This window comes from Amphichorda felina (genome assembly GCF_050947745.1).
Source record: "Amphichorda felina strain 45539 chromosome Unknown scaffold_6, whole genome shotgun sequence".
In the NCBI taxonomy this organism is placed as follows: domain Eukaryota; kingdom Fungi; phylum Ascomycota; class Sordariomycetes; order Hypocreales; family Bionectriaceae; genus Amphichorda; species Amphichorda felina.
In genome coordinates, this window is record NW_028145044.1 from 1,420,850 (window position 1) to 1,440,809 (window position 19,960).

The 19,960-nt window shown below is 54.3% G+C and overlaps 10 protein-coding genes across 10 annotated transcripts; 6 read left to right on the forward strand and 4 right to left on the reverse strand.

The window, feature by feature from the left end:
• Positions 1–269: 269 nt before the first annotated feature.
• On the reverse strand, positions 270–4,121 carry SEC31 (uncharacterized protein; the record flags this gene model as incomplete). Its single annotated transcript, XM_083195686.1, has 4 exons — positions 270–314; positions 377–662; positions 990–3,860; positions 3,913–4,121. 4 exons carry the CDS (start codon positions 4,119–4,121, stop codon positions 270–272), a joined length of 3,411 nt encoding a protein of 1,136 aa, XP_083048702.1.
• A 458-nt stretch (positions 4,122–4,579) lies between these two features.
• On the forward strand, positions 4,580–5,084 carry ACO1O0_006293 (RNA-binding protein; the record flags this gene model as incomplete). Its single annotated transcript, XM_083195687.1, has 2 exons — positions 4,580–4,900; positions 4,950–5,084. The coding sequence occupies 2 exons, from the start codon at positions 4,580–4,582 to the stop codon at positions 5,082–5,084; spliced, it is 456 nt and encodes a 151-aa protein (XP_083048703.1).
• A 228-nt stretch (positions 5,085–5,312) lies between these two features.
• Positions 5,313–5,783, reverse strand: ACO1O0_006294 (uncharacterized protein; the record flags this gene model as incomplete). The annotated part of the gene is made up of 4 exons (XM_083195688.1): positions 5,313–5,431; positions 5,486–5,548; positions 5,646–5,661; positions 5,721–5,783. The coding sequence occupies 4 exons, from the start codon at positions 5,781–5,783 to the stop codon at positions 5,313–5,315; spliced, it is 261 nt and encodes an 86-aa protein (XP_083048704.1).
• A 315-nt stretch (positions 5,784–6,098) lies between these two features.
• On the forward strand, positions 6,099–6,648 carry COX12 (cytochrome c oxidase subunit VIb; the record flags this gene model as incomplete). Its single annotated transcript, XM_083195689.1, has 4 exons — positions 6,099–6,153; positions 6,322–6,434; positions 6,494–6,557; positions 6,614–6,648. 4 exons carry the CDS (start codon positions 6,099–6,101, stop codon positions 6,646–6,648), a joined length of 267 nt encoding a protein of 88 aa, XP_083048705.1.
• A 678-nt stretch (positions 6,649–7,326) lies between these two features.
• ACO1O0_006296 (splicing regulator SDE2) lies at positions 7,327–8,175 on the reverse strand (the record flags this gene model as incomplete). The annotated part of the gene is made up of 1 exon (XM_083195690.1): positions 7,327–8,175. The coding sequence occupies one exon, from the start codon at positions 8,173–8,175 to the stop codon at positions 7,327–7,329; it is 849 nt and encodes a 282-aa protein (XP_083048706.1).
• Positions 8,176–8,488: 313 nt separating this feature from the next.
• Positions 8,489–9,002, forward strand: ACO1O0_006297 (40S ribosomal protein eS10; the record flags this gene model as incomplete). Its single annotated transcript, XM_083195691.1, has 2 exons — positions 8,489–8,527; positions 8,586–9,002. The coding sequence occupies 2 exons, from the start codon at positions 8,489–8,491 to the stop codon at positions 9,000–9,002; spliced, it is 456 nt and encodes a 151-aa protein (XP_083048707.1).
• Positions 9,003–12,075: 3,073 nt separating this feature from the next.
• On the forward strand, positions 12,076–15,030 carry HUL4 (HECT-type E3 ubiquitin-protein ligase; the record flags this gene model as incomplete). Its single annotated transcript, XM_083195692.1, has 4 exons — positions 12,076–12,082; positions 12,259–12,668; positions 12,768–14,031; positions 14,105–15,030. 4 exons carry the CDS (start codon positions 12,076–12,078, stop codon positions 15,028–15,030), a joined length of 2,607 nt encoding a protein of 868 aa, XP_083048708.1.
• Positions 15,031–15,374: 344 nt separating this feature from the next.
• ACO1O0_006299 (mitochondrial 54S ribosomal protein mL61) lies at positions 15,375–16,187 on the reverse strand (the record flags this gene model as incomplete). The annotated part of the gene is made up of 3 exons (XM_083195693.1): positions 15,375–15,840; positions 15,904–16,010; positions 16,149–16,187. 3 exons carry the CDS (start codon positions 16,185–16,187, stop codon positions 15,375–15,377), a joined length of 612 nt encoding a protein of 203 aa, XP_083048709.1.
• Positions 16,188–16,526: 339 nt separating this feature from the next.
• ACO1O0_006300 (uncharacterized protein) lies at positions 16,527–18,792 on the forward strand (the record flags this gene model as incomplete). The annotated part of the gene is made up of 2 exons (XM_083195694.1): positions 16,527–16,575; positions 16,739–18,792. The coding sequence occupies 2 exons, from the start codon at positions 16,527–16,529 to the stop codon at positions 18,790–18,792; spliced, it is 2,103 nt and encodes a 700-aa protein (XP_083048710.1).
• Positions 18,793–19,308: 516 nt separating this feature from the next.
• YPI1 (type 1 protein phosphatase-activating protein YPI1) lies at positions 19,309–19,880 on the forward strand (the record flags this gene model as incomplete). Its single annotated transcript, XM_083195695.1, has 2 exons — positions 19,309–19,504; positions 19,603–19,880. The coding sequence occupies 2 exons, from the start codon at positions 19,309–19,311 to the stop codon at positions 19,878–19,880; spliced, it is 474 nt and encodes a 157-aa protein (XP_083048711.1).
• Positions 19,881–19,960: the final 80 nt, after the last annotated feature.

Genomic DNA, 19,960 nt, shown 5'->3' on the forward strand with positions numbered 1-19,960 from the left:
GAGCCTTACGCCCTGACAGCTTTGCAGTGTCAGGGGAAAGCTGGCAAAATTGGGTTGAATTTGACAATATTGTATGGCGTCTTTCAGACACCTCGCGATTTGCAACTAAAATGAGTATATTGGGTCACAAAGGCCATTGGCTCAAGTAAGACAACGCATGCGACGTTTTGTTATGCACTTTTGTACTATATCATACTTCATAACGCTCCAAGTATCGGGTTACCAGACAATCAAGGTCGGCGTGGTCCGCGTCGTGGGCTACGCAGGCCCTATGGCGTCGCCCGGCTCATGCTGATAAGTCTCTTCACTCCGACCTGGGAAATACATGTATTAGCAAAACGTGGTACTGATACCTTTCTCGTGGGGCTTTTCTTACCATCCAGTTGCCACATTCATCGGTCTTGTCTCTCTGGATTTCTACCTGCAGCCTCTGCGCTGTGGCGTAGTCCTTGCCTTGGATGGCTAGGGCAAGCTGCGTTAGCTGATCGATCGTCGGGGGCTGAACTAGTTCCTCATTGTTTAGATGATCGAATAGGAGCCCCAGTCGTTTCTGAGTATCCTTTACTTGAGGAGCGAATGTCTCCGGAGCCTTTGCAGCAATTCGTTGCATGTCGCTGCTCAGGATATCGACCAGCTGCTGAGCATTGGCTGGGATGTGGGATCTGTCACCAGCGGGATGTCTATCTTTGGCGGGGGCAGCTGCCTGAGGGGGAGGAGGAGTTGCCTGAGGGGCCGCAGCGGACGGGGGCCCTGGCCGACCTCCTGGGGGGGGGCCAGTTGGTGGTCCTTGGGGGGCTGGGGGTCCTGGCTGTTGAGGGGCTGGGGCCGCGTACGGCGATGGCGCATACTGGTTACTCGGAGTCGACTGCTGCGGGGGGGCCCCGTACGGGTTTGGTGGGGGCGGTCGGCTCGCGGGGCCAGGTGGAGGGGGCATAGATGCCGCTGGTGGTTGTGGTGTTGTCTGTTGAACACTGGGAGACGGCGCGTACCGGTTGGACGGAGGAGGCCCCGGAGGAGGGGCGTTGTAAGGGGATGTGCTAGGCGGCACTGCAGGGGGCGACTGCATTGCGGCCGAGCCGGCCTGCGGGGGCGGCGGCGCATACTGGCTTGCAGCAGTGGACGGTGGCCGAGGAGGGCCTTGAGTAGCCTGGGGAGGCCCAGTTAGAGGCGATTGCATACGAGGAGGAGCTGGCCCCTTGGGCGGGGGAGGAGGCGGGCTCGCAACGGTGCGTTGGCCATACGAGCCTGGTGGAGGAGGCCCCGTCGGACTTTGCTGAGCTCCCGGGAACGGTGATGTTATGGGCGCCATGGTCGGCGTAGCTCTCCTTGGTGGTGGCGCTCTGGCGACCATGGGCACATCGTTCCAGTTGTCCATGTTCTTTGCCTTGGATGGCGGCGGTGCGGAGGGAGTCGAGCTTCTTGGTGGTCCGGTCATGGGAGGAGGCGCCATAGGGTTATGGTACCCGGGCTGTACCGGAGCTTGGTAGCCACCCTGTGGTGCATATGGGTTCTTAGGAGCATATGCTTGAGGTTGTGGCAATGGCGCCGGGGCCTGAGCAATGCCTCCATAGGGGTTGGCCGAAGGGACGGGGGCGGGAGGCTGAGGAGGCTGGTATCCCATGGTGGGTTGCACGCGCGAGGATGTCCGCGTCGTCGAAGCCGGCCGCTGCGCAGCAGATTTGGGAGCAGTCTTTTGAGTTGCTAACCGTACACGGTTTCTGGCGATCTCAGCAGCAGGGTATGTCGAAGGCAGAAGATCCAGGTACTTCTGAGCAACCTCGAGCTGCCCATGGCCAGCCAGGATATCAGCGTACTCTGTGTACTTGTCGTACAGTGCCGCCAGCTTCCACCCAGAGCTAAGGCTCTTCTCCTGGTCTGTAAATTTGCTGACTTCCCGGAAGACAGTCACCTTTTCGATAAAGTTCTGCAGAGATCTGGCGTGGACTGAGAAAGATGAGCCTTCTGAGGCTTGGGTAATTCCGGCCTGCTCTGCTTCTTCAAGTTCCGTAGCCCAGATGGAGACAACCTTCTCGAGCTTGGACCCAACCAAGTAACAGAAGGAGGCATCTTTTCTGGACCCATTATCATTGATCCGATCGCCAAGAGCCTCGCACAGATCGGAGAACTCGGCAGCGTCAGAAAAGGTACAAATGATCGCCATAGTTTCCTTCCAATCGGCGAGGTCGGCATTGTACACAACATCCCAAAGGTTCTTGGTAGTGACAGAACCAAGGAGGCGCATGTAACTAGGCACGCCGCTCTTCCTAGATAGGTATGCCGATCGGACCTTGTTCACTAGCTCCTGGCCGCCGTAGTTGGCGATCAGGAATGCATCAGCCATGCGGTCCTCTTTCAGGCAGAGGTCTGTTGCCTTGGCAAAGTTGCCTAGCATAATCGCCTTAGTGATATCCTTCTCGACCGATGTGTCGGCATCGCTGAAGAGGTGGAATGGGTTGTCCGTCTTGCCTCCCTTGGTAGCAGCCAAGTTGGAAAGGAACTCTTCTTCTCCTTCGCCGTCAGTCCCATCGAAGAAGTTGGACAGCCGTTTCTTCTTCTTTTCCTCAGTCTCAGTATCATCTTTAGATGCTGCGGTGTCCTCCTTGGTCTCGTGTCCGGACACGGTTTCGCCATTAGTCGTATCCTCCTCCTTGAAGCCCAAGTACTCCACAATCTTGTCCCGTGAGTTTTCGCCAACCAGAGTTCCCATAACCTTCCAGTCGGCCTTTTCCTCGTCTGTCTTGGCTTGTTCCATTTTGTCCTCGCAGATGGCGGTCAAATCACCTGAAGTGATAGCTGTTTGGAACTTCGCAGTGGCAGAAGATATGTCTGAGTCCACGGAAAAGGGGGAGATGATTATTTTGGAAGAACGCTTCTGCCCAGGTTGAGAAGGGTTGAGTTTGAAAATGACAACTTTCCCACCGAACCCGAAGGAAGCCCCGGTTGGTCGCTCGAACCACTTGGGCGCCTTGTTCAGGGACCACGAAGCCCCTTGGGGCTGTGTTTGGGCAGCACGGAAGAACTCTTCGTCGTCCAAGTTCTTCTCTGCGGCCGTCTGAGATGTATCTGGGTTTGTGTTCTGCAGTGTCTGGACCGTGATTTTCCCATCGAAACTGGCAGTGGCTGACAGATTGGGGTTGTGGGGGTTGAAGCGTGTTTGGAAGGTCCAATTAGTGACTTCGGGGAACTCGCCAAGGCGCTCCCCAGTTTGAGGGTTCCAAACAATTGTTCGGTTGTCCTTTCCTGAAGAGAGGAGGAGGTCATTGTCTTGAGAGCACCAAGATAGAGATAGAACACCTTGCTCATGCCCCTGAAGTGTTCGCTCGGGCGCGTTTGAGTTGCGCAAATCCCACAGCAAAATGACGGGGGTGTTGTCGTCCGGGGTACCTGTGATGAGCTTCGTGGAGTTGTTAGGGTCCCAGGCAATGGCACTAACCGGCTTGCGGCTGTTGTTGAGGGTGAGTGAAGCCTTCTTTGTCTTCAAATCCCACACAGTCACGAACCCGCCGGTGCCACCGGTAGCAAGAATGTGGGATACTTTGCGGTTCCATGCGAGACATTCGATATCGTCGGCTCGAGCCGCTGCATTTCCTAGTCGGAAGGGATTGGCGATGTCATTCACATCGTAGATGAACAGCTCTCCCTTCGCACCGCCAGTGGCAAGGATTTGTGGCTTCAGAGGGTTGAACTGGAGAGTCTTGATCGGGCCAGTATGCTTGGCCGTCTGAGAAATCAAAGCATCTGAGGCTCCAGAGAGGAGCTTCTCAGCGTCCCAAATGTCAAGGGAGCCGCTCTCGAGGGCGCCGGCGATGATGCCCCGTGGGTGGTCCGAGTCGGGTGGGCCCCAAGCAATGTCGTAAAACCTATATCATATGTCAGAGAGATCTTGTCGTGCGCGTGGAAATATTTACATACCTGGAGTCGGTGGGGATGCTGGCGATAGGTTGGAGCTCAAGGCCCTGCTGTTGGTCGTCAAGGCCTAGGTCCCAAAGCTCCAGCTTGCTCTCGTCGGAGAAGTCGGCATCGACGGCACCAGCGCGGGTGCCAGTCACCAGCAATGGTTTCCCGGAGCCGGGCGACCAGGCGAAGGTCGCCGTCCGTGGAAGCTCTCTGAGGCGCACCATGGCGTTCCGACCACAGGACCAGGGAGAGGGGGAGGGCGGTCGAGGGAATGGGCGTTACTCGAGCTCAATGGGCACCGTGATGTTCAGATTTGTTAAGAACAAGGATCAAAAGTAATCAATGTGTCCTTTCTCCAGCCAGCTGAAGGACATCAAGCTGGCCTTGGGCGTGCAGGCGTCAACCAGGGGATAGGGACGGCGAGGTATGATGCCAGATTGCAGCCCACCTGGCAGCAGCAGGAGAAGGCCAATCGACAAGCACCTGGGGGGCCCTTCCAGTTCCAGCTCGGCTCCTGCCCCACCAGATGACTGACGCCACAACATGGAAGGTAAGAAAAAAGACATCACGTGATGTCTCACCGAGCTTCTGAACAGGCGCAAGGCTTGGGCTTCCCTCCCATCAGTGAATGAATTCTCAGAACCTCGTTTCAACGACAGAGAATTGTAGCAGACTTAAAAACATGTCAGACTCGGCTCGGTGGAAAGCCACCGTCTATGTTGGTGGTCTGTCTCCTATGGCGACTACCAGCCACGTTCTCGATGCATTCATCCCGTTCGGGGAAATCGTCGAGGTGCAAATACCAAAGAACGACGCGCCCAACGCTACAGACCCGCACAGAGGATTTGCCTATGTCGAGTTTGAGGATAGCACCGATGCAAAGGAGGCCATCGACAATATGAACCAGGCCGAATTCTTTGGAAAGATTCTCAAGGTGTCACAAGCAAAGGCACCCAAGAGCGCCGAGGAGGGTCTGGGTAGCAAGACGGCCGTCTGGGAACAGGTTTGTTGCTCTCTCACTAATTATCGAAAGTGTTCTAACATAATCCAAGGAGGGCTGGCTGGCAAAGCATGCCGCTGAGGAGGAGAATGGGTTTGGCGATCAGACTCATTCCATGAACGGGACAGCACCCGACCCTATGCAAGGACTTGAGGAGTTGGACGTGGCTGGCCCCAAGCCAGCGTAAAGGTTGAGATTCATTTGGGTAGGAGACTTCTGGTGATGCATAGCGTCGGCGTATAGGAACAGCAGCTGCTTCCGCAGCTGTGACATATCACTCATGAAATTTGATCAACGGTGGGATAAGTATTGCAGTTTGTTCTCGTCCCTGCCTCCCCTATTGTGACATATACAACGTTCCACTCCAATAACAAAAGAACTTTCCCGGGGTTTCCATGTAACAGTTCTTCCGAATCTAGTGGTCCTCAGCTCGGGCAGCAGCACCCTGGCGGCTCAGCCGGAGGTTCTTGTCGACCATGAATTTACGGGCGCTGGAGTAGCCGGCGGCAGCGACGGCGAAGCCAACGACGACGGCTAGAGCAGAAGTTAGAATCATCTAGAGTCTCGATACGGGTGCAGCGGAATTACCGAGGGGGACCAGCTCGAGAGGGATCTGCTTGAGCTTTCGGAGACGCTGGGAGATGGTGTGGCCTTAATCCAGTCAATTTGAGTCCTTCAACATTGCAGCAGAACATGTCCTGGGCTATAGGCGCTCTGCAGGGGCAATTGATCGTAGGTGGTCACGTACCAGCCTGATCCTCCTTCTGTATGACGCAAAACATTAGTTGGATCAACTTCCGCTGTGCCGTGGGGGCACACTTACCGGCACCGGGCGCATCATGCGCGGCGTCGCGCGGAACATCCTGAGAGCAGCAGTGGAACGCATCGTGAAGGAGTGGAGAGTATCGAAGAGCGTTTCGTGGTGATGGCTCGGTGGGAATTTGTCGCCTGATGTCGAGGGTAGTAATTGGAGCAAGTCGGTTCGGACGTTCTCGAGAGACCTTGACCCACATGTCGGGAGGAGGGTGGTGGATGCCTTACTCCATTGGCCTGTAATACCTCAGGCACACACAGAGCTGCTGGTACCGTCAGACCACCCGGTTGCATTCAACCTCAACTCGAACCCTCTCCAACTCGATCCCGCCGTCACCGACCCCCCAAAACGCATTCCGCGACGTACCAATTCCTCGAGATATTCACAATGGCCGAAGAAGATGGACAGGAGCTTGTGACCAAGCCCTTCAAGTTTGTGACTGGTATGAGGATAATCCCGCTCCCGAAATTTCAACGTGATGTTCCGAGGCTAACATTGTCGCGCAGCCGGTGAGCCGAACTCGACCCCTTCAACGACGACTGCGAGCGCATCACGGCGAGCTCAATTGGCATCAGAAGAAGTGGAGGATTGCTGACGAGTAGCTTCGCAGGCACCGACGCCCGCTTCCCCAACGTCAACCAGACCAAGCACTGCTGGCAAAACTACGTCGACTACCACAAGTGCATCCTTGCCAAGGGAGAGGACTTTGAGCCTTGCCGCCAGGTACGACAACATTGATTCAAGAGCTCATAAACGTGGACACGCGACTAATCCAGGTGCAGTTCTGGTACGCCTACCGCTCGCTGTGCCCCTCTGGATGGTACCAGCGCTGGGATGAGCAACGAGGTATGTCTTTCCGACACTACAGAAGCGGGTCCAATGGTTGCTAACATGTTACACAGAGGCCGGAACCTTCCCCGTGAAGCTGGATGCCTAAACTTGTGCCATACTACTAGACGATGGGATGAAGGTGGAGGGGGATCTCTGTATCACTGCGCAATTCGACAGTCAACTCGGTCAGACAGCTGGCTGGCTACGAAATGCAACTTTTCAAATAGCTTTGTGAAGTTACATACTCTGCTGACGTAAACACGGTTTCAATTTGTCCTAGACTATATGCGACCGCACTAGTGCTTTCCATCTATTTCATCATGACCTCATCTTGCTTCCTCCTTCTGGCAACTGGTATGGATAGAGAGGCATGGGTTAGTGTAGGCGCTCTGGCCCCCCAATTTTCCAACTGTGGGTAGCTAGTCCTAAGTTTATCCCGTGCTTGGCCTCGGTGGAGCTTGTCAAGGTTGGAACGGAGTATCAGAAGAATTGACCCCGTGCTTTATCCTTGCTCAGTCGTTCCTCGTTACCCAGCAATGCAGTAGGGGGTATTGGAAAAAGGTTTTTGGTTCCTTGCGTGCTTCCCTGACCGCCTATAGGTATCGATTTGGTCTGCAAAAAGCGACCACCGTTCTCATAATGCTAACCGGCCTATAACTCCAGAAGAATCGTTTTCACAATTTCCGGCTCGAGTGTGTTGATAGGTATGCAACAAAGAATGTCGGTGATGTGTCGGATGCCATATCCGTTGGGTTGTGATGGTATTTTGAGTTGCCTTCCAAGCCTACTTCCCATCTTCGTCGTCCTCATCCGAGCTCATAAATTCATCGTCCTCATCGAAGCCGAAGAACGCCGGTGCCTTTCCTTTTCCCTTGTCCTGCTTGGCGGGCTCTGCCGGTGGCGTGGAATCCTTGGAGCTGACTTCCTCTTCTCCCTCAGACCCTGAGAGCCTGTGGCTCTGGGCTGATGAACTAGACTCCGCGGAAGTTCCAAGGAGATTGTCAGTGTAGTTTCCAGCCTTCATGGCGGCAAGCACGGCGTCTCGCGTCTTCTCGCTGGCCTCCTCCCTGTCCTCAACCCACTTCCCGTCCAGACGGCCCTTGCTGCCGGACTTGATTTCGGCTTCTCGTCTGTCGGCTGCTTCAACCACCTGCTCCCATCTTTGCCGACGTTTCTCCTTCTCCTTCTTGTCCATCTCTGGTTTGATCGACAGGTATTCAGCGAGTGCTTTGGCTTCGTTTACAGTCCGGAGTCTTCGCCCGTCAAGATTACGGCTAGACCCATGGTCGTCCTGGTTCTTCTTCTTCTTTGATGACATGCGACCTCCCGCCGCACGGAGCTGGGAGCCAAAGCCTCCCTTTCCACCGCAAAGCGGTACCACCAGGCGTAGCGACAGAAAGTCATCCCCGGTTGTGGAGAGATAGTCGGAAAGAGGAGCATCTGATGTTTCCGGGAGTTGTTTGTTTGAGAGCGTCGTCAGGATGAGCCTGGAGCTTGCTGTGGGTACTCGCTGATCGATTTGCTGTCGCAAGTCTGATACTGTTGTTGATGATGGAACTGGGAGTGAGAGAGTTGGCGGGAGACCGAGGCCTCCAAAACTGGTAATGAGCACGTTGAGATTTTGCGACGCCATCATGTACAACTCTCTGTGGCAACAGTCGTAACGCTAGGAATAGGGATAATGGCTAATAGTTGAGAGATCTATTCACCGCGAGGGTGGCGGATAGCTGAGATGGGAAGATCTGCGCCACAATAATGCGCGCTGGAGGGGAGATCTTATCAGCACGTGATCTCCAGCCACGGCCCCACACAACAGCCACCCCACTGCTAGCTCGAATTTCACGTAGGGTTTCCGCCCACAAGAAATTCCAATTTGAGCGCAGGCATCTCTCGTTGTCCCGAAAATCCACCTCTCGCAACATCGACTTAACGACCAAGCCGCCACGATGTTGATTCCCAAGGCCGACCGCAAGAAGATCCACGAGGTAGATCCGCGATGCTCTGCCAGCGACGTTTGACGGGTTTGCTAATTGACCGGTCCAGTACCTCTTCCGTGAGGGTGTCCTCGTGGCCCCGAAGGACTTCAACCTTCCTAAGCACCCCGACATCGACACCAAGAACCTGTTCGTCATCAAGGCGTGCCAGTCGCTCACCTCCCGCGGCTATGTCAAGACCCAGTTCTCTTGGCAATGGTACTACTACACCCTGACCCCCGAGGGTCTCGACTACCTCCGCGAATGGCTTCACCTCCCCGCTGAGATCGTTCCGGCCACCCACATCAAGCAGCAGCGGTCGCACGCTCCTCCCCGTGGCATGCTCGGCGAGGGCGAGCGCGAGAGGCGGCCCTTTGGCCGCGGACGTGGTGGCGACCGTGGTGACCGTGAGGGTGGATACCGTCGTCGGGATGCCGGCGAGGGCAAGGAGGGTGGTGCTCCGGGCGAGTACGCTCCTCAGTTGTGAGCCTCACCTCATCTTCAAAATTATTGCGGACGTTAAATCGCTGACATTTTTGGTACAGCCGTGGTTTCGGCCGTGGCCGTGGCGAAGGCCGTGGCGCTGCCCCCCCTTCTTAAAGGAACCGAATATCCATAGGTCATCACTCTTGAGATGCATGGCGAAAGCGACAGGCACCGGCATGTACTCTTAAAAACGGAGGGAAAATGTCACAACGGGTCGGCTCGTGTGAATGATCGGCTACGTGGGGTTCACCGTTGGGAGTTTGGAGGTTAGATCCTCGGAAATGATTTGCATCAGGGTCAATTTTTGCTCTCGACCACATACATCTCAGACCAGGCCTGCGTGATAATGGTGACGACTTGACGGCTCAATTCGAACCCCATGATTCTAAACCCGCACGCTCCATCACTATTCTCGTCTCTGCCGTGATTTTGTGCGGTCATCCGAATGATTAGCATTTTCGAGTATTGAGCTTGCTCATTCGCGCCTGATGAATGGGAGCAGTTTGGCTTCGAAATATTTACCTATGGTAATACATGTCCTTTGGTAGGTGCGCAGGTGGCCAGGGGGCTGGATTATAGTAATTTCTGCTGGTCATCCGCTGACAGGCGCCCCAGCGTCCCCCGTGTTCACAACCTGGGACTACGTCTCACCCCAATTCTTCCACTTCGATCCCGGGGTTCAAGAATGAGGATTGTTCCCTCTGGGTAAATATCCTTCCCAAAGCACTATCCCAGCTGCACTTTCTCCCCTTAGTACTGGGCTTACTCTTGGGCCCCTTTTCGTACCCACCAAGTAGTAGCCACTGACTTATGGGTAGTGCCTTGGTTAAATACAACAACTAACCTGTTAATATACGTACCTGTCTGGAAAAGGAGAGTTCATCGGGCAAAGTACTAATCAGACAGTGCTAAGTACTTACTTGTTGGTGAGCAACAAGCGCCACAATGCTCGTATCAAAATCAGACACGTACCTACCTCTTACCTGGTATTTGAAAGATTTGCTCCCTTGTCCGACTTAGCAGCAGAGCAGCAACATTTCCAAAACAATAATCCAACTCTAGGACGGAAAGAATGTCGAAACGGCGTAGCACTATGGCCTCAATTTTTCAACGCCTACTAAATCGTGCCAAGTGGGAGGTATCGCTCCTGCGAATCGAGAGAGACTCAGATAAGTATGTGGTGTTAACATGTCCAGCAAGGGCACTAGCTAACGACTGCAAAGTTCCTGTGTTTTCAGCTTCGAGGCCCGCGTCACTGGAACCGGCCCCATCAACTGGACCATAAGCCCTATGGAAGTTGATATCGCTTTTGGTGGCTGTCCATTCGCTAAACTCATGTTTCCTGAAATCCGAACGCGCAAGAATGGAACCAGGGTCAACATCCGTACACACCAGGTCAGCATCACCGATGTGGCCACATTTTACGGTTTCATTCGCAGTTTGCTTGTCAATCTCGAGACCTCCTTTCAGCTGGAGAACGGGAGGTGTGACGTCAATTTCTTAGGCCTTGCGAGACGTTGCAACTATCGACTAGACATTTGCATTCGGAGTGTGATTGGACCCAAGTTAGTTCTAAGGAAGGTCGAGCAGGCCCTGGATACAGACCCTCGCGCAGACCCCAGACGGGTCACGCTGACGTTCGACGTCCACAATCCAGGACCGGCGGAGATACTTTACGGAATGGCTTTTTACGGGCTTCGAAACGACAAAGACGAGGTCATTGCGGACTTGTTAGGTGACCTCGCAATTCAGCGCCGGAGATCAGAGGCAATCTTGACTGGGTTACTCAGGGATGGTGCCGTACTGAGCCAGAAGGCGAGGCTGGAGGGCCGAGGGCTTGACAACATTTGCTGGTGGAACGAGGCCATCCAGCTCATCAACACGGCCGTACATCTAAAACCTAATTACAGGGAGCAGCTGCTGGCTGGGGGGGATAGACTACAGTTTGGAGGACCTCGATAAGCATTGTGATCATGGGGCGACAAGGTGTTTTAGTACTATGGGAGTTGAGCATTACTTCTTTACTGTCATAATAATTTTTTAACACGTACTATTTCAAATTCAGCCCCTACCCCCTTCCGATTATGATAGGCTAAGTTGTACCCCTTGACCAGCAGAACAAGTCCATCAGGCTTGGGGCATGAGATTAGTTGCTGAAATATCGCCCCTTGGTCACCCGGTCAAGGATGTTGGGAGCGGCCCAGACACTGTGGCCCAACAGTGATTTTTGTACGGATACATAAAATTAATACTTAGAAGCCATTGTATAGAATGTTACTAGATACTCGGACACAAAAAGTTGAGTGGGATGGCATCCACGGCGGTCGGTGGCTTGAAAGCTTTCCAGCGCCATGTTTTTGTGGCTTTGTAGTAATTGTTTTGTTATGGATTCCCCCATTTTGTTGATTCTTTCGTAGTATTCAAGTATGATTCCTAAAATCCCAGAGCCAGTCTTCGTCACTATCACTTCTCCCCTATCCATGGCACGATTTTGATGTCAACGAGAAAACTGATCTAAGCTGACAACTTACGAATACGCGAACTGCACTTGGGTTACCCATAAGTACTCGCTTGCGATCTACTTCGGATTAAAACAACGAATCTCGCAGAAGCTTTCGATTTCGTGTTAGCGAAGAAATTCGAGCAGGTGCGGTCGGAAAGGCGAGAGACAACCAAGGTCGAAGTTGTCATACCCGTGGACAGCAAGAACGACCATGGCGGGACAAGGACCTTCCCCGATTCGTCGTGGGGCCTGCAACACTCACACCTCTCCACACCTCTCCAACACCGACCTCGCCCGCAGGCTTTGCCAGACAAATCTTGCTAACAATGAGACGCCTACGACACTCCTGGAGGACTTGATTTTTACTGAGCTCGACTCAGCTTCCGACTCGGACCTGGACCCGGCCGGTGGATGCCCGAGGCGTAACGTTCGCAGCCGATTCCCCCGGATGCTGGGCTCTTCACAGACAGAATCAAGACATCAATCACCAAACAATGAAGGCAAAATGGGAAACCGAAATCACCAGCGAGCGTCATCCACGCAGAGCCAGGACTATCTCGCGGGGAACTGCATGACTTGTGGGTCACTCATGAAATGGCCCAAAACTGTGGGAGAGTTCAGATGCACCATCTGTGAGACAATCAATGATTTGGTTCCGCTGCGAACTCGAGACCACACGGCTCCCCAGACAGATACAGGTATGTTTTTAAATTTCAAACCAAAGTCGATGTCGGCTTCTAAACCTGTATTACAGCACGTCCTCTGTCGCTGGGTCATACAAGGAAACTTGTCCAGGACTGTCTTCGCGACTATCTGATCAAAAGACTCTGCAAGAAACCTGAGGAGAAAGGCGAAAGAAACCAGATTCCCCAGGCCCAGGTCTCTCATCAACGTCCCCTGCGGGAATGCGGCACATCTTCCAACTTGCCCTACACCAAAGCCGAGGGGGAAGCTAAGGGTTCTTCGGAGTATAAACCCGGATACGTCTTCAGCGAGGAACATAGTCTTCGACGGAAACCTCTTACCCCATCTTTGACCTCAGAAGCGGTCTCAACATCACCGACCAACAGCCCGTCCATTCAGAAAACCGTGGCACCTAGAGTTGGGGCCGCTAGCCGAGAAGACGACCGCTCTAGCATTTTTAGACCGGTCCATGATTACCTGGTAGCTTGTTTCCGATCTTTCGAAAATGTCAGCGCTGCGTTCCCGAAAACCCACGCTGAAGGCTCCCTCCCGCCGCGGCCACATCAAAATTCACCACAGATAAACTGGAATGACCTCTCTGAGTGGTACTCTCTGATCATAAACCCTGCGGAAATCAGGCACCTCGTCTATGCCGAAATTTCGCAGCGTCCGGACTATGCAAATCCCAGTGAGAGATCTCTCTGGATGGTTGACCAAGATGTTCTCCAGGCGCAGGCTCGCCTGCAGAGGACGTTGATGAAAGTCACGGAGAATATCCTGAAGCGGCCCGGTGGAAAGATCACAGAGCCGGAAGAGCTTCGATTTTTTCTGATTCTTCTTGAGAACCCACTTCTAAACCCCAAACCACAAGATTCGGACGATGCCAAAGATCTCCACCTCTACGGGGATATCACCGGTAGTCCAAAAGATACAACGGCTACGGCGCCTTTGGCCGGACGCCATTCCAGGATTCTCAAACGTATCATTGGACTCGTGTCAACCCTTCCTGCAGAGCTCCAGAACCAACTTACCGCTTGGTGGTCAAGGCACCAACTCGAAAGATTTGTCAAGACCAAAGATCTGATATCAGGATTTCTCAACTATCGCATGTTGCGTCAGGAGGAGAAGACAAATGGAAATACCCCGGATGTTATGGGTGGTCTTGTTCCGCAACTGCCCCTCGGTTGGTCCGGCGCCGATCTGCGCGACCAGATTCGACCCCGAAAACTTCAGAAACAAAAACAAATCCAAAAGCCAAACTCCTACCCCGATGACTGGCAGATAAGGGCAGCGTCACGGGTGCTGTCTTTGCTCTTTGACGCAAACAACCCCCACTCTCCTAACCGTATGAATGAACCAGTGGAGTGGTCAGCTCGAGCGGCCAGTTGGAGGTCATCCGTTACCGATGGCCTGTTTTTGAACATGAGCGACTTTTACAATTCACTCGTTGATAAAGTTGACCTTATTGGTGATTTCACTGGGTGGGAACAAAAGTTCAAACGGTTCTCCTTTTGCCAGTACCCCTTTCTGTTGAGCATCTGGGCTAAGATGCAGATACTCGAACACGACGTGAAACGCCAAATGGACGATTATGCAAGGGAAGCTTTCATAAATAACATCCTTCATCAAAGGAATGCCAGTCAACAACTACTGCTCAATGTTCGGCGCGAGTGTCTTGTCGAGGACAGTCTGAAGGCTGTCGGCGAGAGCATAGGCAGCACAACCAACGATGCCAAGAAGGCACTGAGGATTCGTTTCGAAGGAGAGGAAGGAATTGACTCGGGGGGTCTGCGAAAGGAATGGTTCCTTCTATTAGTGAGAGAGGTATTCAGTCATGATATCGGTGAGTTGCTTGTTGCTTGTTCCTTAATAATGGAATTTCCCGACCTATAGGAATATGACTAACTAATGTGCAGGGCTCTTTACATATGATGAGAACTCCAAGTATTGCTACTTCAACCCTTTCTCGTTTGAGAGCACCGATCAATTCTTTCTTATCGGCGCCGTCCTGGGATTGGCGATATACAACACGGCCATTCTTGATGTCCCATTGCCTCCATTCGTGTTCCGCAAGCTTCTCTCAGCGGCGCCCGGAAGAGCTCAGCCAGGTTCTTTGAGCCAAGTCTGCCAGCCTATGAGGTACGGGTTGGATGATTTGGCTCAGTACCGACCCCAACTAGCCAAGGGGCTGAAGCAACTCCTGGAATACGAAGGCGATGTCGAAGCTACATTCTGCCTGGATTTTGTGGTTGATGTTCAAAAGTACGATACTACTGTCCGGGTCCCACTTTGCGAAGGAGGTGAGGCAAGGCCGGTAACCAACGATAACCGGCGAGAGTATGTCGACCTTTATATACGTTACCTTCTGGACACTGCTGTATCTCGCCAATTCGATCCGTTCAAGAGAGGGTTTTACAGCATCTGCTCAGGAAACGCCTTCAGTCTGTTCCGACCCGAGGAGGTTGAGCTTCTGATTAGGGGGTCGGGAGAACGACTCGATGTTGCCACGCTCAGGGGCGTGGCCCGGTACAACAACTGGAGCAGCCGGCATCCTGACGGGAAGGATCCTGAGGTTGGCTGGTTTTGGGAGGTCTTTGAGGAGGGGTCCTCGGAGGATCAGCGGAAGCTGCTCGCATTCATTACCGGCAGCGACCGACTACCAGCATTTGGAGCGTCCTCGATGGTGATCCAAATATCTTGCGTGGGAGATGATTGCGCGAGGTTCCCGGTCGCCAGGACATGTTTTAACACGATCTCTCTTTACAAGTACGGATCAAAAAAGAAGCTGCGCTCCATGCTTTGGAGAGCAGTACATGAGAGCAAGGGATTTGGTCTCCACTAATTCACATAACATATGCCAAGGCAACAACATGTACCATCTGAGATGCGGGACGAAAATGTTTCAGGATATTCTGAAGGCGGAAATATACCGGTCAGGATGTATACCGAGATTTGCAATGTTGGGCATTTGGATTGGAGTTGTTGCGCCATGGTTGGTAGAGAATAATACAGAAAGCTTGAATATGCTTCATAACAACCCATCTGCATATGACCCAGCGAGGGGAATCGTGAGAGCTTCTGATGCTTCAATACACGGCCGGACTTTTCTGTCTTTTCGGCCTACTAATACATTTTTCTTATGATACATGGCTCTCCCTAGTCTCTTAACCTCGCTCTGGTGGTATTTTACTCTTCCAGCATGCCACCAGCAGCGCGGGCACGCTTCAGCATATCCTCCTCCCTCTTCTTCTCGGCCCTGACGCCCTGCAGGTACTTGCGGTCGTATTCGGACTGCTTGCCCAGCGCCTCGAGGTCCTGGATCTCGGCGATCTCGGCTTCTGTGGGCTTGAGGGGCACGGCGCGGGTCTCGGCCATAAAGTACTCGAGGATCTGTGACGAGTGCTTATTCTGCATATCGATCTCAACGACGCGCTCGAAGGGAGCCGGGGGCTGGGCCTTGGAGAGTCCGACGTTGGAGGAGGGGGGCTGGGCGACGGGCTCGGAGGGTGCGGAGGAGGAGGATGGGCCGTCGTCTTTGCGGAGGTAGATGGTCATCTTGGGAGGAGTCTCGTTCTGGCGGTGGCGGTTGACGATCATGGGGATGGCGGGGTTGTGGTACTTGAGCCGGGGAAGGCATTCTTTCCAGAATTTCCTGAGGAGGAATCAGCACTGAATGGATCGCAGGGGAACAGAACGACGGAGGCAGGAGACTAACCTAGGGCCCATGTGTCCGTTTCGGAGGGACATGGCAAAGTCCATGTGTATGCGGGTGACCTCAGCGGGGAGGACTGCGGCGCCGGGACCGCATTTCAGGTTGATAAGCTGTGGAAGGTCTCGTGAGCAGGGCCATACGGGCAAAGAGGTTGCTGGGATGGTGTGGGAGGAGCACGTACAGCCTGCGAAGAGTTGGTTAGTTTAAGATGTCATTGAAAATAGGTATCGAAAATTTGGAGAACTCACTCTGCGGAGCTTATTCCACCGGATACCTAACGTCCTCATTGTGTCGAATTGAGCGACTGGCTACAATTCCTGGGAGGATGGTGATGTTCTCGTCCTCGAAATCGCGAAAAGCGTCTCTACGAAAATCCACGAGTGACCCTGGCCTGGCCTGGCACAGCGGTACGTCTGGCGCCGGGCCGAGGTTCATCCGACGCCTGAGGCAGACCTAGCAGACGATGCAATAATAGTGGGGGCCTTTGCTGGACCCTTTTACGCGACAGGCGCGTAGGAACTTTTTTTTCCTGGCTGCCCGCCCATTTGCGACAGCGAATTGACATCGACACCAACTCGACCGAACCGCAACACAACGAGAGCAATGCATCGCGCACCCACTGCACGATGGCTCTCGAGGGCACTGCGGATAGGCGAATCCCCGTCTGCAGCGGCGGTACCGATTTACTTGTGCCCAGCAGTTTCTCATGTTGGCACCCAGCCATTCGCATCGAGACGGCTTGCGGGACGACCGACCTCGTCCTTCTCCCAACGCCGCAGTCTCCACGCTGAATCTGCTGCAAACAACACAAGCCATACAAGCGACGCAATTGACACAGCCGATGTTAGCAATGCCAGCACTGCGGTGATTCTTTCCCCCGAACTACCCTCGGAGCCGGCTCGGAAATTGCCGGTCAACTGCACAGGGTGCGGTGCCTTCAGCCAGACCCACGACCCCAAACAGTTTGGTTTCTACAATGTCGAGAGCAAGCGTGTGCGCAACTGGATGAGTGCCGAAAGCTATGAGGTGGACACCTCAACGAAACCCGATGATCAAATTGTCAATGAGGCTCTCAAGGCTCTCGACAGCAGCCAGCTGGAGGCCCTGGGGCTGGACCCTGCGATGCTCTTCTCCGGTGAACTCCCCGGGCAGGAGGATGCGCAGAACAAACCGCCTTCCGCCAAACAAGACCACGAGAAGCCCCCCGTCTGTGAGCGATGCCACAGCCTAGCCCACCACGGCACGATCTCCGACATCCCCATGTTCCATCCCACGGTAGATACGCTGCGCGAGACCATCGAGGAGTCGCCTCACAAGTACAACCACATCTACCACGTCATTGACGCTGCCGACTTCCCCATGTCGCTGATACCGCGCCTCCACGTTCTCCTAGGCGACATCCCTATGCGCACCCGCAACCGCCGATCCCGCGCCCACAAGTTCCACAGAGATCGCAAGATCGAGATGAGCTTCATCATCACCCGGGGAGATCTTCTCGGGCCCACCAAGGATGTGGTTGATCGCATGATGCCGTACCTGCAGCAGGTACTGCGCGATGCCCTCGGTAGGGTGGGTGGCCGCATCCGCCTCGGCAACATCCGCTGCGTGAGCGCCAAGCGAGGGTGGTGGACACAGAAAGTCAGAGAGGAAATCTGGAGACGCGGCGGCGCGGGATGGATGGTTGGCAAGGTCAATGTCGGCAAGAGCCAGCTGTTCGAGGCCGTGTATCCCAAGGGGAGGATGCTACCTCCGACGTCCAAGGGTGACCATGTGGTCTCCGTGTACCCGAGAGAGGAACAAGAGTCGCCGGCAACGGAGGAACCAGAAGAGGAGTGGGAAGACGGCGCCGAGGAAGATTTTGATATTGGAGAGCTACTGCCGCCCCTCCAGCCCGCGAGGCAATATCCCGACATGCCCATGGTGTCGGCTCTGCCGGGCACCACGGCATCCCCGATCCGAATTCCCTTCGGGAACAAGAAGGGGGAACTCATTGACCTGCCCGGACTTGCTCGAAGTGACTTGGAGCTGTTTGTTAAGCCGGAGCACAGGAAGTCTCTGATTATGAAGAGTCGTGTCACCCCCGAGCAGGTCTCGCTCAAGACGTCTGATTCTCTACTCCTCGGCGGCGGGTTGATTCGCATCACCCCTCGAACCCCAAACCTGACATTCCTCATGTACAACTTCACACCGCTGGACGAACATCTGACCAACACCCAGAAGGCGATCGAGTTCCAGAACCAAACCCGCGCGTCCTCTGGCCTTGAGAACATCGCACTGCCTGGGCTCGGTGAGAAGATGCAACATGCTGGCACATTCAAACTCCGCTACGACGTCACCAGGCGAAGAGCCGGGCCCCTGACGAGGAAGAGCGCTGTCGGGCTGAGTGTGGAGAGTCTGCCCTTCCGTGTCTTGTCGATCGACATCCTCATCGAGGGCGTAGGCTACGTCGAGGTCGTGGCACAGATGAGGACCAAGGACCTAGAGCGGGTGGGTGTGCCAGGATACCCCGATCGCACTATCCCCCCTCCCGAAGAGAAGGGCCCCGAACCAGAGCCCGAGCCCGTTTCTCAAGATCCGTTTGCCGTTATGATGACTCAGAGACGGGGCACAAAGGAGACCAAGGCCCCTGCTCCTACTCCCACCCCTACTCCTACTCCGCCCAGAAGGGTGAAGCCGGCACCAGAGCGAGAGCCGAGCATGGAAGTAGTCTGGCCGGAAATTGATGTCTTTACTCCCGAGGGACGCTTTGTCGATTCCCGCAGGCCCATCGAGGGCTGGATGAACAACAAGCCCAAGATTCGCCCAGAGCACAAGAGGAGCCGCCCGAGAAAGAGCATGAAGGGCCAAAAGAAGAAAGAAAAGCGGGAGAAAAGGGCGGCCAGCGAGTCATGAAAATGCGTGAGCATTTCTGTAAAACTATTTGTATCATCATCAGCATCATAGCATCTCACGGCGTTTTCTAGACATGGAACGCGGTAGAATGGTTGGGCATCTCCTGTAATATATCGGTGGCGGCACTTGGCAGCATCGTGCAAGCCGAGGGCGTTTTAAAAAAAAAAAATATCACACCACCATAAAGAGAACCAAGTCCATCTTTGGCATGTGCACTACCAGTGTCTGCAGTATTAGAATAAGCAATCAAGTACTTGGGTGCGTTTGTTCACAAGGAAATACGACGTCTTCGCCAATGTAGTTTTACCTTAGATAATAATACCTTACGTATCTGACTCGATGCAGACTGGACCAACCTCTCATCAACGTCAACATCGACATTAAATCCCAACTCTACATTCCTCTTTCATAACCTACAGGACACATCAACCTCCCTCACGCTCGCTCAATTTCTCTTGCATCTTCCTCGACATCCACAACACAGGCACTGAGTCAAGGTTCTTCCCCCCGCCAGCCATGGCACAGCAACAGCAGCGCCCCGCATCGGCGGGGACGCCATCACAGACAACGACGCAGCAGCGCTCTCAACAAGGACGGGAGGAGGCGCCGCGGGTCCTGCGCCTGCGCGGCACGAGGAACGCGACTGAGCGTTCGGTCCAGTGGGCCGACGACGTTGTCGACAATGAGGGCCTCGGCCGCAAGAGCTCCAAAGGTATGGACAGAACCTCCCCCCTCCACCTCCCCCGCGCTCGCGTCCCTCTTCTGGGGCATGCTTGCCGTGGGAGAGCCGGCTGACAAGGTCAATTCCAGTGTGCTGCATATACCACAAGCCAAAGGCGGTAGACGAGTCGAGCGACGAGTCCTCGTCAGATTCCTCGTCGTCATCGGATAACGATTCCGGCTCCGACGACCCCAACGACGCAGATAAGAAGGGCAAGGGGCATGCGTGCGGGCACGACCACGGGAGCGGGCGCAGCAGGAGGAAGAATCGGGATGGCAAGAAGCAGAAGCGGCCGCCGAGTCCAAACGCCTACGAGAAGGTGCCGAAGCCGAAGCCAAAAGAACCGAGTGGCGAAGCAAAGTCGTAGAGATGGGCTCATGGGGTGGGGATAGAACCAAAGCATGGATGGTAAATACCGAGAGGATAGATAGACCTCTTCTTGTCGGC